Genomic DNA, 12,505 nt, shown 5'->3' with positions numbered 1-12,505 from the left:
AGGCCAAAGAGGAGGTTTATGGATGTGGTGAGGGAGGACATGCAGGTGGCTGGTGTGACAGACGAAGACGCAGAAGACAGGAAGAAATGGAAACGGATGATCCGCTGTGGCGCCCCCTAACGGGAGCAGCCGAAAGTAGATTATTACTATTATTATTATTATTATTATTATTATTATTATTCAACGAATTGGTCAAAAGTACTTGGGTTTTTTTTTCTGTAACAGATTGTATTGTTAAACTTGGTCACTAGATGGCGCCGTGGCAGTAACAGAGTCAAAGTTGTTTGCCAATTGACACACATTGAAGCGAAGAAGAGAAGAAGCCCATAATGCGCAAGGAGCTGCGCAATACTAAACTCCCGAAACAGCTTTCAATGGCGTAAATGTTTTGATTAGGCTGTGGGGCTGTTTGCGGCGGTTGTTCTCTTAACTCGTTTCAGCGCGTTCGTCTTTCCAACGCAGACGAGACGTCGTGTGCAGTGGTGTGTAATATGCACTATAGAAGTGTCACGGTATTAGTTTGGTCTCCGCAAGAAAGGCTGGGCAGCAGTGCGATGGTGTCTGCCGAGGCCTAGCTTAACTCGACGCGCCAGATGGTTTGTTAAAACATGTTAGGCAGAACGTCTGCGTGATTTCACGAATCCGGCTCCCTCGCAAGGCAAGGCTAGCTAGCTAGCTGGTTAGCTAGCGCTCCGAAATTGGATCGTCCTCCGGTCCAGGTCGAGATTATCCCACTGCCAAGGCCTCGTTTTCCCCGTTCAAATCAGCTTATCGGCAGGGGACAAGCTAAACCCGAGTACGGCTCTCATCAGCGAATAATAACCCCCAGCTATCCATGTCCACCAGTTCCCGCAGCGGCATCGCCAACGTTAGCCGACATGTCTTTAGTAGCCTACGGAAGCAGTGACGATAGCGATTCAGAGGGAGCCCTGAACCCTGTGGCGACAGAGGGCAAACCAAGCAGGGGGCTCTTTTCGCTTCTGCCTGCCCCCAAGAGGGCGACGTCGTCGGACACACTACGAAACGAAGGACCAAGCAAAGAGGCCAAGTCGCACTTTTCGTCGGGAAACGGTTCGCCGAACGACGACCTAGATTCCCAGGCATCGAGAGGAAGCTTGCATTCTGGTTTGCCCAAGCCCAAGAAGCGAACGGAGCCTATCAGGATAACCGTACCACAGATCCAAAGAGAAGATGTAAGTAGCGAGTCTTTCCACCAACCTTGCCGACGTCCTCGCATGTTTGCAGGTTGATTATAAACCCTGAACTCTTTGTCCTGTCAATAGTCAGACTCTGATGACGATGGCCCTGCAAAGAAGAAGTTACAAACTCCGGTAAGGCAGTCGTGTTTACATGTCATATTAGATGTTTACATTCACAGTGTCCTGCTTACCAGGCCATATTCCCAGGAATTTCTTATTCATTACAAATATGCATATGTGCATGTTTATATCCCATTGGTATGATATATATCATTGATTTGTGTAACCCCCACCCACACAAATAAAAACAAACACATGCAGTAAATAGGCTATGGTGGTGTCCAGTCTCTTTATCCAAGCAAATAGACGCAACAGTTTACCCTACACAGAATAAGGCAGCTGTTAGAGTTGGCACAATGTATACCCATACACAAATACATAAATCAGCAATATGATCTACTGTAGTATTGCTTCCATTTGCCAGTCTCTCTCTATCTTCCACAACTCGGCATTTTCCCCCTAAACCTGATTTCTCTTGCAGGGACTAGGTACAGGCCTGTCCTCTCTCCTGCCGCAGCCCAAAAACTTGACTGTGAAGGAGACCAACAGACCCCTGGTTCCTCACACACTTACCAAGCGCATAGAGCCCAAAGGCCCCAAGCCTCCGACACCTGCCCAGGGTGTCCTTGACTCTAGTGCGTCCCCTTCTGCAATTAAAGCCGCAGCTAAGTCAGCTGCCCTTCAGCTTGCTAGGCAAATGGCTACAGATGACCAGGACAATGAGGAGGAAGTGCCACCGGAGAATTACTTTTCCCTGGGCGACAGCTCTCCGCCACTCCCCGTTGTGGCCCAAAGTGCAGACCCTGATCCTGTAGTCTCCACAGTTATCAACCCTTTTGTACCAGGAGCTGAAACTGGCCAGTCAGATGCCCCCCTTGACTTTGGGGTGAACCATGAGGAAGTTGGTGCAGGGCCTTGGGCTGGACAACCTCCTCAGTACCAGCAGCCCATAGCAGGCCCAGAGGCTTACCCTCAGGTAGTTCATTGATTTATACTTGATTACCGATACAGTGGACTGCATTTACATGTCATTGGAATTACTTTGACCTAGAGCTGAACAATATGTCAGTCAATATAGCTAATGCTGATACTGTGATAGGAGACTAGATATCATCTTGGATTTTGGTCATCATAATATAGTGATATAACTTAAATGTTGTCATTCCCTGGTCTTACAGACTGCATAACAATAAAGTGATACAATTTTCTGAACCTAGTAGACTGTTTTAGCTGAGTGAAATGAATAATAACTGCCACTACCTGCTTGGCCATCATATCCATATTACTACTGATCATTTTTGAAAAATTTTTGAGTTTAAATATCTTATAAGAACACCAATAGTCACCCCCAAAACATCACATTATCGATTAAAAAAAAATATTGTGATATTTGATTTTGTCCATATTGCCCAGCCGCACTTGGACCCTTTGGTTGTTCCCTTTTATTATGATAGGCCATTCAGTTATATTGCAACATTTATTTCGGCCACATTCAAAACATTTTCTCATTGGACAGGGATACTACAATGAGCAATACTACCAGGATCCTAACTCTGGATTTGCCGAGGCTGAAGAACCTGGCTCCTCCGCCATGTTCGATGATGAAGCGGTAAGAAGTGTCACTTCTTTGCATCACTTTAATCATCCCAGAAAGTTGAATCAGTTCATCTGGACACAACGTTTATTGGAAGAAACATTTCATCACTCATCTAAGTGACTTTGTCAGTCTCAAGTGACTGCAGGTATCCCCCACCCTTGTAAACAGCACAGTTGCATAACGCCACCTTCTTAAAATAATGGCCTAAGTCATATTTCCAAGTTTTTCAAAAAACAGAATAAACTGAAACAAATATAGAATATATGATATTTCTTAATCATTTCACACAGAAAGCTTATGACAATATATGACTATTGACATACAAATAACGCTGTCTGTCAATTAATAATTGACAGACAGCGTTATTTGTTTCAGTTTATTCTGTTTTTTGAAAAACTTGAAAATATGACTTAGGCCATTATTTTAAGAAAGTGACGATAACAACTGAAACCACGATCGGTTTCATATAGTTTAATCATATTGTTCTCATACCCATCTTCATGGAAATGGGTCAGCCCTTGTTCATTTGGCAGCTGTAACTTTTCAGCATGGTCACACTTGAAACTGTCGGGTACTCTCCATCCCTGCCATGTTAGTGCAATAGTGGAAATTATGTTGTAATATCTGCAAAATGAGATGATGGCAGTACAGTTCAGTTAGACTTCTCTTCCAGCGAAATTGAAACCTCTGTTGAGATATAAGCTGACCTCAGCCTCTTCCCTCACACCCTGTGCTGCAGTTCATGAGGCTGCAGGGGAAAAGGAACAGGGGCAAAGAGGAGGTGAAGTTTCTGGAGATCAAGGGAGATGACCAGCTGAGCGGCACCCAGCAGTGGATGACCAAGAGCATAACTGAAGAGAAGCAGGAGCGCCAGTCCTTCAGCAAGGTGATCTGGAGCACACCAGTGGGGGCTCTTATCTGATGGTCTGAAGTTAAAGAACCATAGGACGACCATGTGAATACAATTAAGGGTTCTCATTTGATTTCATTCAACCCTTTTTCTAACCCTCGTGTCTTTGAATTTAACTTGAACTTTATCCATGTTTCTGCAGAAAAAGGGAGACCAACCCACTGGACAACAGCGACGCAAGCACCAGATCACTTATCTCATTCACCAGGTGAAGGGGTCCTTCAGATCGACTTGACAGGTTTATGTAAAATGGTTCAGAGAAGTGTTGCATTCCATTGCTATGGCTCCCAGTGTTAAACTGGATGATATGACTGTATGGTGATGAAACACATCAATGCTGGTGTTAGTAGTGACATTTCTAACCAAATTTATTAAAATCGACACTTCATGGGTTGAAAATGGCTCAGCATGCCATCTACTGTTTTAAAGCAGCCCTTGCAAGGCCAATGCTGATGTAGAGTTGACCAGTTGGGACTTATCTACGTAATGAAATTTAAAAGAAGAAAAAAAAAAAGAATGTTAATGCCCTCAAATCAGAGGTGGGCGACCCATTTCCCTCAGCCCCTTCCCTTGAGTGTGAGTCTGAAACCTTGCTTGTTTTCAAATATATGTAGATCGAGACTCATCATTCACAGGAGTTTACTCGCTAACCTTGTGCCTTTATTACATTTCCTACCAATTTTGAATTTCTCTCAATTTACAGTTATAGTTATTATTTCATCATTTTCAATTTTGGCGCAGTGGCTCGGACTTGTGCTTTTGACGGCTGTAGAAGCACCACTGGGCAACTGGGTTGGTCGGGCTGGGGGCGCAGTCTCCCCGTCGCCCACCTCTTTCCGCCTCCAGGAAGCTGCGGCCGGTCTCGGGGCCCCCTTCCTTCTGCAGCCCCTCTCGCGGATCTCAACAGCTACTCCTGCCCATGTTCCTACACCCCCCCCCCTCAGCCTCTCCCCGCTCCCCTCTCAGCTCTCCCTCTTAGCCCATCCCCCCTTTTTAGCATTTTTCAAAATTATGCAGTGGGTGGAGTTCGACCCAGACCGGGAGATGTTACACGTAAATGAAGTTGTAAAATGCTGTAGAATAAAACTACCTTAGAAGATTTATGAACAAAGTGGTAACTACAGCAAAGGGAAGATTTGCACTATTCTATTTCACTCCTGACAGACAGCTTAACAATACTTCGACAGCATTATGGAAACAAAAAAACAAGCCATCAGCTAAATGGAATATTTTTTTTATTAAAAAATACATTTTAGGTCCCTTCTAAGAGCAAGACAAAAGTGGGATTGATTCAGATTTCGGATGGCTTCATATTCCCAGTGTGTCAAAATTTAGGTGCGATAGCATTCTGTACCCCCAGTGTGACCTAGCTACACGCATGCAGAGTTCCAGGAAGACAGCCATGGTGCAGGCCTCGAAACCTGTCCCAAACGTGAGGCATCATGGGTTATTTTGTGACAGGAGAATTCCACCACGGACGCTGTGACGTTCAGCTCACACACGGCGCACAACAAACTGCGGGTTTCCCTCGTTCAACTGTGGCCCATAACATGGCCACCGTGACTAGTTGTACAGCCATCCGTTCCTTTACCGCGTTTTACACATTTAGTCCACCAGGACATGTTTTCCAGTCTCGTGGAGAACGTTGGTGTCTTCGGATCAACGCTGAACATTTATTTAGAAAATGTTTTTTTCACCTTTTGTTTACAAGAGTGTTAAAAGGTCTCTTTTGTTCCCCCCCCAATTGTCTCATCTTACCCACAGGCAAAGGAACGTGAGCTGGAACTGAAGAACAACTGGGCGGACAACAAGCTAACCCGCCGACAAACCCAGGCCAAATATGGCTTCTAAAGGCTGTAGTTTGGACTCAAGGTGGCGTGCGGAAAGCCACACCAGTAATTAAATTATAGCTTTCCAGAATCCCTCACCCAAGGTGTTGCCTTGTGTCGCCTTGGTTTGTTTGGAAAGAGAGTATACTTACCTTTATACTGACTTTACCTCGTTTTTCTTTGCCCCCCCCCCCTCCATTTTGTAACTGTGTTAAGAATTGTCAGTTTAGTGCATTTAGTTGCGTGACTAGGGGGGGCCCTTTCTGCAATGTTATAGACGTTTGATTCATCCCGTTAAGCTGTGGCTAGTGAAACAACCTGGTCGGGGTTACATTTCAAGTTTAAATAATGAATACAACCCTCCGCTGGGACGGCCAGTTGAATTAATCAAACTGCATCATGGATTTGCATGTGATAAGGAGGCCCCCGGTCAAGGTGAAAGTTGTCTTTATTGTCCCTTACAGGGAAATTAGTCTGCAGCCATTATATATACAACTCTGTACTCGTTCCAGATTTAATAGTTCTGTTGGTGGAGTGTTTGAGAAGGTGTAGCTCTGCTACAGGCGTTTACACTCCTAGTCATCGTGCAACTACGCAATAATCACACAATTGTTTCCTTCCAAAATTTAATTTTGACTGTATTTCAACATGAGACGGCTCCTGCGTTACAAAATAAAAAGTAGTTTGTAAGGTAACTGTCCGGTCGGTGGTGATGAAGTGTGACGGCCATTAGAAACATTTCCCTTTACAAGGTTCTTTTCTTTTCAGGAGATAATCAGACGGTTTTTTTTTCCCCCATTAAGGGTAGTCTGAAGACCAGGTTTGATTCTTGGGTAGGCGCCACACAAACATCAGCACTTGTTAATGCTAAATGGATGAAATTCATGGGGCAAGTTGATATTTTTGAAAATTTATTAGCTCAAAAAACTCATTTTGATACTAAAGATGTTTTTTAAGAAATAAATGTGCCGCATTTGCCGCCATGGATCCTCTTCATTTAAACATTGCTGGTAGCTAAATTGCATTCATGTTTATGTGGCCGATATCTGAAAACCAAAACTTGCATTCCAGTTTGTGCCCCTTCTCAAGACCGGCTCTAACATCGGGTGGCAAAATCCAGCATGCGTCTAATGAGTTTGTGGTCGTCTCCCAAATCTGAATGTTGAGCAGTTTAATACGCTGGCTGAGAGATAGGTGGCAAACGGGGGAGTAAACTCATTTCCCCACCGGTGTTAACCTCTCACTGGAACGAGAATGAACAATACACCGATGTCAAGTTTAACTCTTACAGCATCCTTGGTGGCTGAAAATGTGACAGTGTTGAATTTTTCTCAGACGAGCCAAACACTCCCTGGATGTTTGACTTTCCACTGCCAATGAAAATGCATTTGAGGACTGTTTTTAAGGAACAATGCTGTGACCTGTGGGAAAAAAAAGAAGAAAATACTGCCATGCTCTCTGGCTGTGGAGAGCGTCGCAGGTGTCCCGATTTCCCCTTTTAATAGGAGCTCGAATGTGATAATTGCGTCTCATTTTCTACTTTCCAGCCGATGCCAACTTAAAAAAAAAAAAGGGTTTAAATGGCGTCTCACTGAGGCATGGAGATGTATTAAGCGTCCGTCATTTTCCCCCACTTTGTTGAAGCAGAGTGGGTCAGTCCGGCCTCTTGTCAGTATTCACTTGGCTTCCCAAGTAGCAAGTAGACTGACGGGAACCTCCGAGGACCTCCAAGCGAGGCCTCTTCCTCATGCAAGACACATATTTTCACAAAACATGGTTCTCTGACTGACACAAGTGTTCAGCTGTGGCAGCAACAAGCAAAAACAAACCCCCAGCCGCCCTTCTATCCAGCTTAACCCAGCTTCATTTTTGTGCACACAGCTCCACACAAGGTGGGGAAAGGGTAAATATTTCGGGACACGTGTCAGCCTGGACATTGACTCTGCATACTCATCCATTTACTGTACAGAAGCATTACATAACATTTTGTCCATCCCACATCCACCACCCTCCTAGTGCTGCATGAGGCTGCACCCAAGGTTTGACGGAGCGTCTCGGAGGGAGACGTAAGCAGCAGCATCCTGGTCCGCAGCTCTGTGAGCATCGTTCACCTTGAGGTCCACTTAAAGGTGGACTGAAGTTTGTCGTAGCACAAATACCACCCTGGCACGTGACTCGACCATTAACAAGTACATTTTAACCACTTAGGAAAAGTGCAAGAGCAAGTATGTAGGCAAGCCTCTGCTTTTTGCCTCACCCCCGAGATGGAAGCACAAGTATTAAGCCTGAACCAACTGCAAAAGCAGTGCCCCCACCCCCCCCACCCCCCAATTCCAACCCTTTCCATTTTATTTCCTTGCATACTTCTCTTGTGAACCCTTTTGGCAGTAAAGAGGGGACAATTTGTGAAATTTAGATAAAAGCTCTTTATATTCTGCAAAACCTCATTTATGGACCGAAGAGGCTACGAGCCGATGCCGCCTGGAGAAATTCCAGCGTGACTTATTTACAACGTTGACCCAGAAGCAGCCTTTCAGCAAACATTTGCTACCAAATACAGAGATGAGCTTATCTGAGGATGCTTCGTAAGACCTTTTATGTTAACGTCATATTTTCATTATGTGTGTGGTGTGCAGTTAAAACTGATCAATAAACCCTTTTCCTTTCCGGGCTTTACTTCTTTGTCTGAGACCACAGGGACAGTTGCATTTTGGTATTAAAACTATGCTGGTATTGTGAAGCAAGATTTGAAAAAAAAAAATCACATTGTCCACCGCAAGACTGGCTACCAGTGTTGTTAAGAGCTGAATTAAGATTAAGTGTAGTTAAGATTTTGTCTGTTCCGTGCAGTCACGTTAAACCCATTAATAACGCTTGGTAACTGGTGTAGTGACATCAAACAGCTCGTGTTCACTTTACTGAAATCCAAGAAAGCTGTAATTAGTTTACTTTCCAGCCCTACCAAAACATGCGTATTGGTTCCAAAAGAAGCTAAGAGTATTTAAGCTGATATTTACATAACCTCAAGTACAGAAACTCCCGTGGAGATTTCCAGATGCTACTTTAAACTTCATGTTGAGCGTCCCACTGGGTCAAATTCCAGCCATGTGTAACCAGACGTAGCTGTTAATTTAACTTAAACCTCCGAATTTAAGATGCCAACATCAGCTAACATCACTTACTATACAACCCCCCCCCCCTCGCCAAATATATATACGTATATATAACTTCGTTAAGAGAAACACTAAACGGTAGGGGCAGTGCTCAACAAATAAGGAGCAAAATAATCCTGTGAGTCAAGTAAATTCTTCATCAGACAGTACAAACCTGTTTCATGCCATAAACTATCATCAGGCTTGTACCATCTCATGATGAATTTACTTGTCTCACTGGATTTTATATATATATATATATATATATATATATATATATATATATATATATATATATATATGAACACATCAGGATGACTCAGACTGAAGGATGCCAATGCACGAGTGAGGATTGCGCAGATATTTAGCCTATACAAAATCAAAACAAAAATCCTAAAAATAAAAACAAATGCATTTAAGACAATTGTTCCTGGGTATGTTTAATCATATAGTTAAGCAGTTACCAATGTATTATTAGGCTCTGGGAACATCAGTTAGAACTAAGATTTATTCACAATGTCCCTTAATTATTTTTCGGGTTTTCGGTTGACGGGACGACTTTGTCCTCGGCCGTCACTGGAGTGACTGAAGCCGTTTCCTGAGTAGCCACTCCATCTGCCATCACCTCTGAGGAAGATGGAGCAGAAGAGTTCCCTGGTGCAGCAGCTATTTCTGGAGGGGTTGTGGCGTCCCCAGGTGGGGTTGTTAAGGAAGTGGCAGCTTCTTCCACACCCTGGAGGGTCTGGTCACCCATTTCAAGACCGGCTGCTTCTGAACTGGCTAGCTCTGTGGTCAGCGTGGCAGCTGCCTGCTCCTGCCTTTGTTTTTTCAGTATCTTCTGGTACCTCACGGAGGGGTCCTCAAATGGCATGTAAGACACGGGGACACGCACAGTATCTATCCCGTTAACCTGGAGGATGAAACGTTTGTGAATACATGGACAGGATTTTGACTGGTCAAACAGCTGCAGCTCCTCTGTATTAGTGAACCTATGGATTATTTGAATGCAAACCCTGCTAATCTCATAAACCTGTAAGAGCTGCAAACTGTTTAGAGATGCAAAAAGCATACAATGAAATCCTGACGACAGAATGTGCAGCCAATATCAGAGGTAACTTCGTATAAATGTTTAATAACAAAAATAAACAAATTTTTTTCCTTTTCAGTTGCACTTACCGTAACCTCACACCAGTAATCTCCAATTTTGTTGATCGGTTCATCTGGAAGTCTCAGCGCATGAAGTGGCACAACCACTCCCAACTGAGGAAAGATTTTAGGAAATTAAAAGAATCACCTCAAAAAGAGGAAAACAGAACTTTGTCTGTTTAGCGTCATTGCTGTTATTTCATGTCAAAGAGTCAGAAAATTATTGAACATTAAAATCAGTGTGAATATAGAGTGTACTGTGGAAGAATTAAGGAATGAAATAAACACAAGATACAATTCAATAACCAAGAACAACCATACCTTAATGAGAAACTGCCTGCAAATGATCTCTTTGGTGAGCTCGTATTCCACAGAGGGTATAGTGGTAATCTTCAAGTGTGAACATTTAAGGTACTCCACTGTCTGCAAAACATACCAGCATCGCTTTGTCAGGTAACTGAAAATCGCAAGTATGTCATTCTCTTGTCTGTCCTACAAATGGGACGGTCAAAGAGCAGTGAAAAGTTGCTAAAGTCAACTGATTTGCGATATCTTGGGCAGAGAAAGACTCACTTGTTGCCCAGTATGTGTCTGGGTTCTGTCTTCCGGCTTCCCTTCTCGCAGAAGCTATAGATAAAAACAGTTGATTGTGGAAATAAGTGAGGCACAAGCACAATTCAACAGTGCAGTTATAATAGATAATGGGATATGTGGTGGAAAAACAATATAAATGTGCAGTACAAACCCTTAATTCCTCAGCAAATATCTGTTTGTTCTCTGGTGATGGATACACTGCTAGGCCCTGGGGCAACAGTTTATTTCGACCGAAAGATTTTCTCACAATCACAGTGTCTCCTCGCCCACCATACTCTGTTCAAATACAGCAGCACAAGAATACATAATCTGCATGTGTCTATATAATCAGAATGGTGTCCCCCAAAAGCTTGTTGATAAATATACACTCACCAAATACGATGATAAGACTTTTGAAGAGTTAAGTACTCTCATTAATTTGATAAATACAATTCCAAAAAGCCTTCGATATCAGCGGCATTAGTTTTTCTCTGTTACAGCTTATTCCAAGGGTAATGTATTACACCAATTGTCATTATCTTAAGACAAACTTACTTTCAACAGTCTGTGTTAGAATAAGTTCCATCGTCTTCTCTGGCGTTTGTTTTTTGTCTTCAACTAGTTGATAGATCCGATGTCTTCGAGCATACAACCTGGGAGGACTACCTTCTTTAGACAATGGTACTTGCCACCAGCGCTTCACCACGACTGTATTCTGTGGGTAAAGTAAAGAGCCAAAATAGACTGCTCATATTAACAACAATTTAACCAAACTATATGGGAACATGTTATTACAGACTAACTGTAAGGGCACCACCATCAACTAGGGCTGGCAATAATTCACTATTATTGTTGGTCAGTGATATTGTATTGGGATTAAATCCTGATATTGTAATCTCACGATACACACTTTCTGTTGTCTAAATGAATAATGACGAGAACCTACTAGCTAAAAATTCTCACAAAACGAGATGTGAAATATTTGAGGGAGTATTTGAAAACCAGTTTTGGTGTGACATTGTACTTTACATTACCAAACCGTTAAATGTGATGAACCTCAGCTGGATTCTTAGACGTGGTATTTTTGCATATGTAAGAAGATAACATACCCTAATATGTACCGATAGCATGTCAAATCCCCTATGATATCATCGTGTGGCACCACCGCCATCCATAAATGGCGTGTATTATCAATATTTGTCTCATCGTAGCAGCTCATCACCACGGTATACCAAGTCACAGGGATTATTGGGTTACAATCAGTCAGAAATTCACAGAATTTACGAAAATTACTTCAACCTGTAGCCTCAAATACGACTTACCATTGCAATCGATTCACTTGGCACCGTTTTACCGAGTGCTGTGCTTCTTTATTGACACGCGTGTTTATTTCAATAAGGAGCGACACGTAACACTGTCTACTCAACGAATCATCTTTTGTCACAGATCATAACACTTATAGCCAGCACTAATTTGAAGTGCTGGTCCTCTGATGGGCTTTTGTTTAAAAAATAGTTAAAAAAAACAAACAACTCAATACATTGCTCACAGTCATGCACACACACACACACACACACACACAGTGACATTATTAACATCACGATGAAACCCAGGACAGAATGCTTTAACATTTGGAAGGTAAGACAGATTGGCGAAGAGAGAAAGCGTCATCTTAAGCTAGCAGTGACACGTGTATCACGCAGTTTTGTTGATAACTGTACAAGACTAACCTTGCATGCAGTCTGGGAGAAACACCTGCCGGGGCATTGCGTTATAAGATGTTGAAGGACACGGTGACTGGAGCTCCACATGGTTTTACTCAAACAAAAGCCACTCGCATTTAGATATATCGCCGGCACAAGTGGTCACTTACGGAGGGTAACGTTAGCATCGACAGAGCTGCTACCAGTTATTTATGAATCGTCTTTCATTACTAAATAACGGCCGCGGTTCACCACGTTAAGATGCAGCGTAACTACGCGACAGAACCGCTGGCGGAGGCAGCAGACGCACGAATTATACGTCACCGTTGGAGCGTC

General features: G+C 43.2%; 2 protein-coding genes across 2 annotated transcripts; one reads left to right on the top strand and one right to left on the bottom strand.

Annotated features, from left to right (window-relative positions):
• The first annotated feature begins 344 nt into the window (after positions 1 to 344).
• On the top strand, positions 345 to 8,544 carry prcc (proline rich mitotic checkpoint control factor). Its single transcript, XM_056301849.1, has 7 exons — positions 345 to 1,193; positions 1,284 to 1,331; positions 1,741 to 2,235; positions 2,776 to 2,868; positions 3,596 to 3,742; positions 3,909 to 3,974; positions 5,531 to 8,544. The coding sequence occupies exons 1-7, from the start codon at positions 879 to 881 to the stop codon at positions 5,615 to 5,617; spliced, it is 1,251 nt and encodes a 416-aa protein (XP_056157824.1). The 5' UTR covers positions 345 to 878; the 3' UTR covers positions 5,618 to 8,544.
• Positions 8,545 to 9,176: 632 nt separating this feature from the next.
• Positions 9,177 to 12,474, bottom strand: mrpl9 (mitochondrial ribosomal protein L9). Its single transcript, XM_056301854.1, has 7 exons — positions 12,197 to 12,474; positions 11,022 to 11,181; positions 10,639 to 10,763; positions 10,467 to 10,520; positions 10,215 to 10,316; positions 9,924 to 10,007; positions 9,177 to 9,657 (listed from the first exon to the last, which is right to left on the bottom strand). Exons 1-7 carry the CDS (start codon positions 12,275 to 12,277, stop codon positions 9,271 to 9,273), a joined length of 993 nt encoding a protein of 330 aa, XP_056157829.1. The 5' UTR covers positions 12,278 to 12,474; the 3' UTR covers positions 9,177 to 9,270.
• Positions 12,475 to 12,505: the final 31 nt, after the last annotated feature.

This window comes from Lampris incognitus, unplaced genomic scaffold (assembly GCF_029633865.1).
Source record: "Lampris incognitus isolate fLamInc1 unplaced genomic scaffold, fLamInc1.hap2 scaffold_179, whole genome shotgun sequence".
Classification (NCBI taxonomy): Eukaryota; Metazoa; Chordata; class Actinopteri; order Lampriformes; family Lampridae; genus Lampris; species Lampris incognitus.
The sequence above is the reverse complement of the archived record's forward strand: the minus strand, read 5'-3'. Positions and strand labels throughout refer to the sequence as shown.

Bases quoted from the DNA above. Each gene is read 5' to 3' on its own strand.
- mrpl9 (XM_056301854.1), bottom strand. From the start codon at position 12,277: ATGTGGAGCTCCAGTCACCGTGTCCTTCAACATCTTATAACGCAATGC. The intron at 10,521-10,638 runs GTTTGTACTGCA...TTTTATCTATAG, and splicing joins TATTTGCTGAGGAATTAAGG to CTTCTGCGAGAAGGGAAGCC. The intron at 10,008-10,214 runs GTATGGTTGTTC...ATCTTTCCTCAG, and splicing joins GCAGGCAGTTTCTCATTAAG to TTGGGAGTGGTTGTGCCACT.
- prcc (XM_056301849.1), top strand. From the start codon at position 879: ATGTCTTTAGTAGCCTACGGAAGCAGTGACGATAGCGATTCAGAGGGA. The intron at 2,236-2,775 runs GTAGTTCATTGA...CTCATTGGACAG, and splicing joins GCCCAGAGGCTTACCCTCAG to GGATACTACAATGAGCAATA. The intron at 2,869-3,595 runs GTAAGAAGTGTC...CCTGTGCTGCAG, and splicing joins CCATGTTCGATGATGAAGCG to TTCATGAGGCTGCAGGGGAA.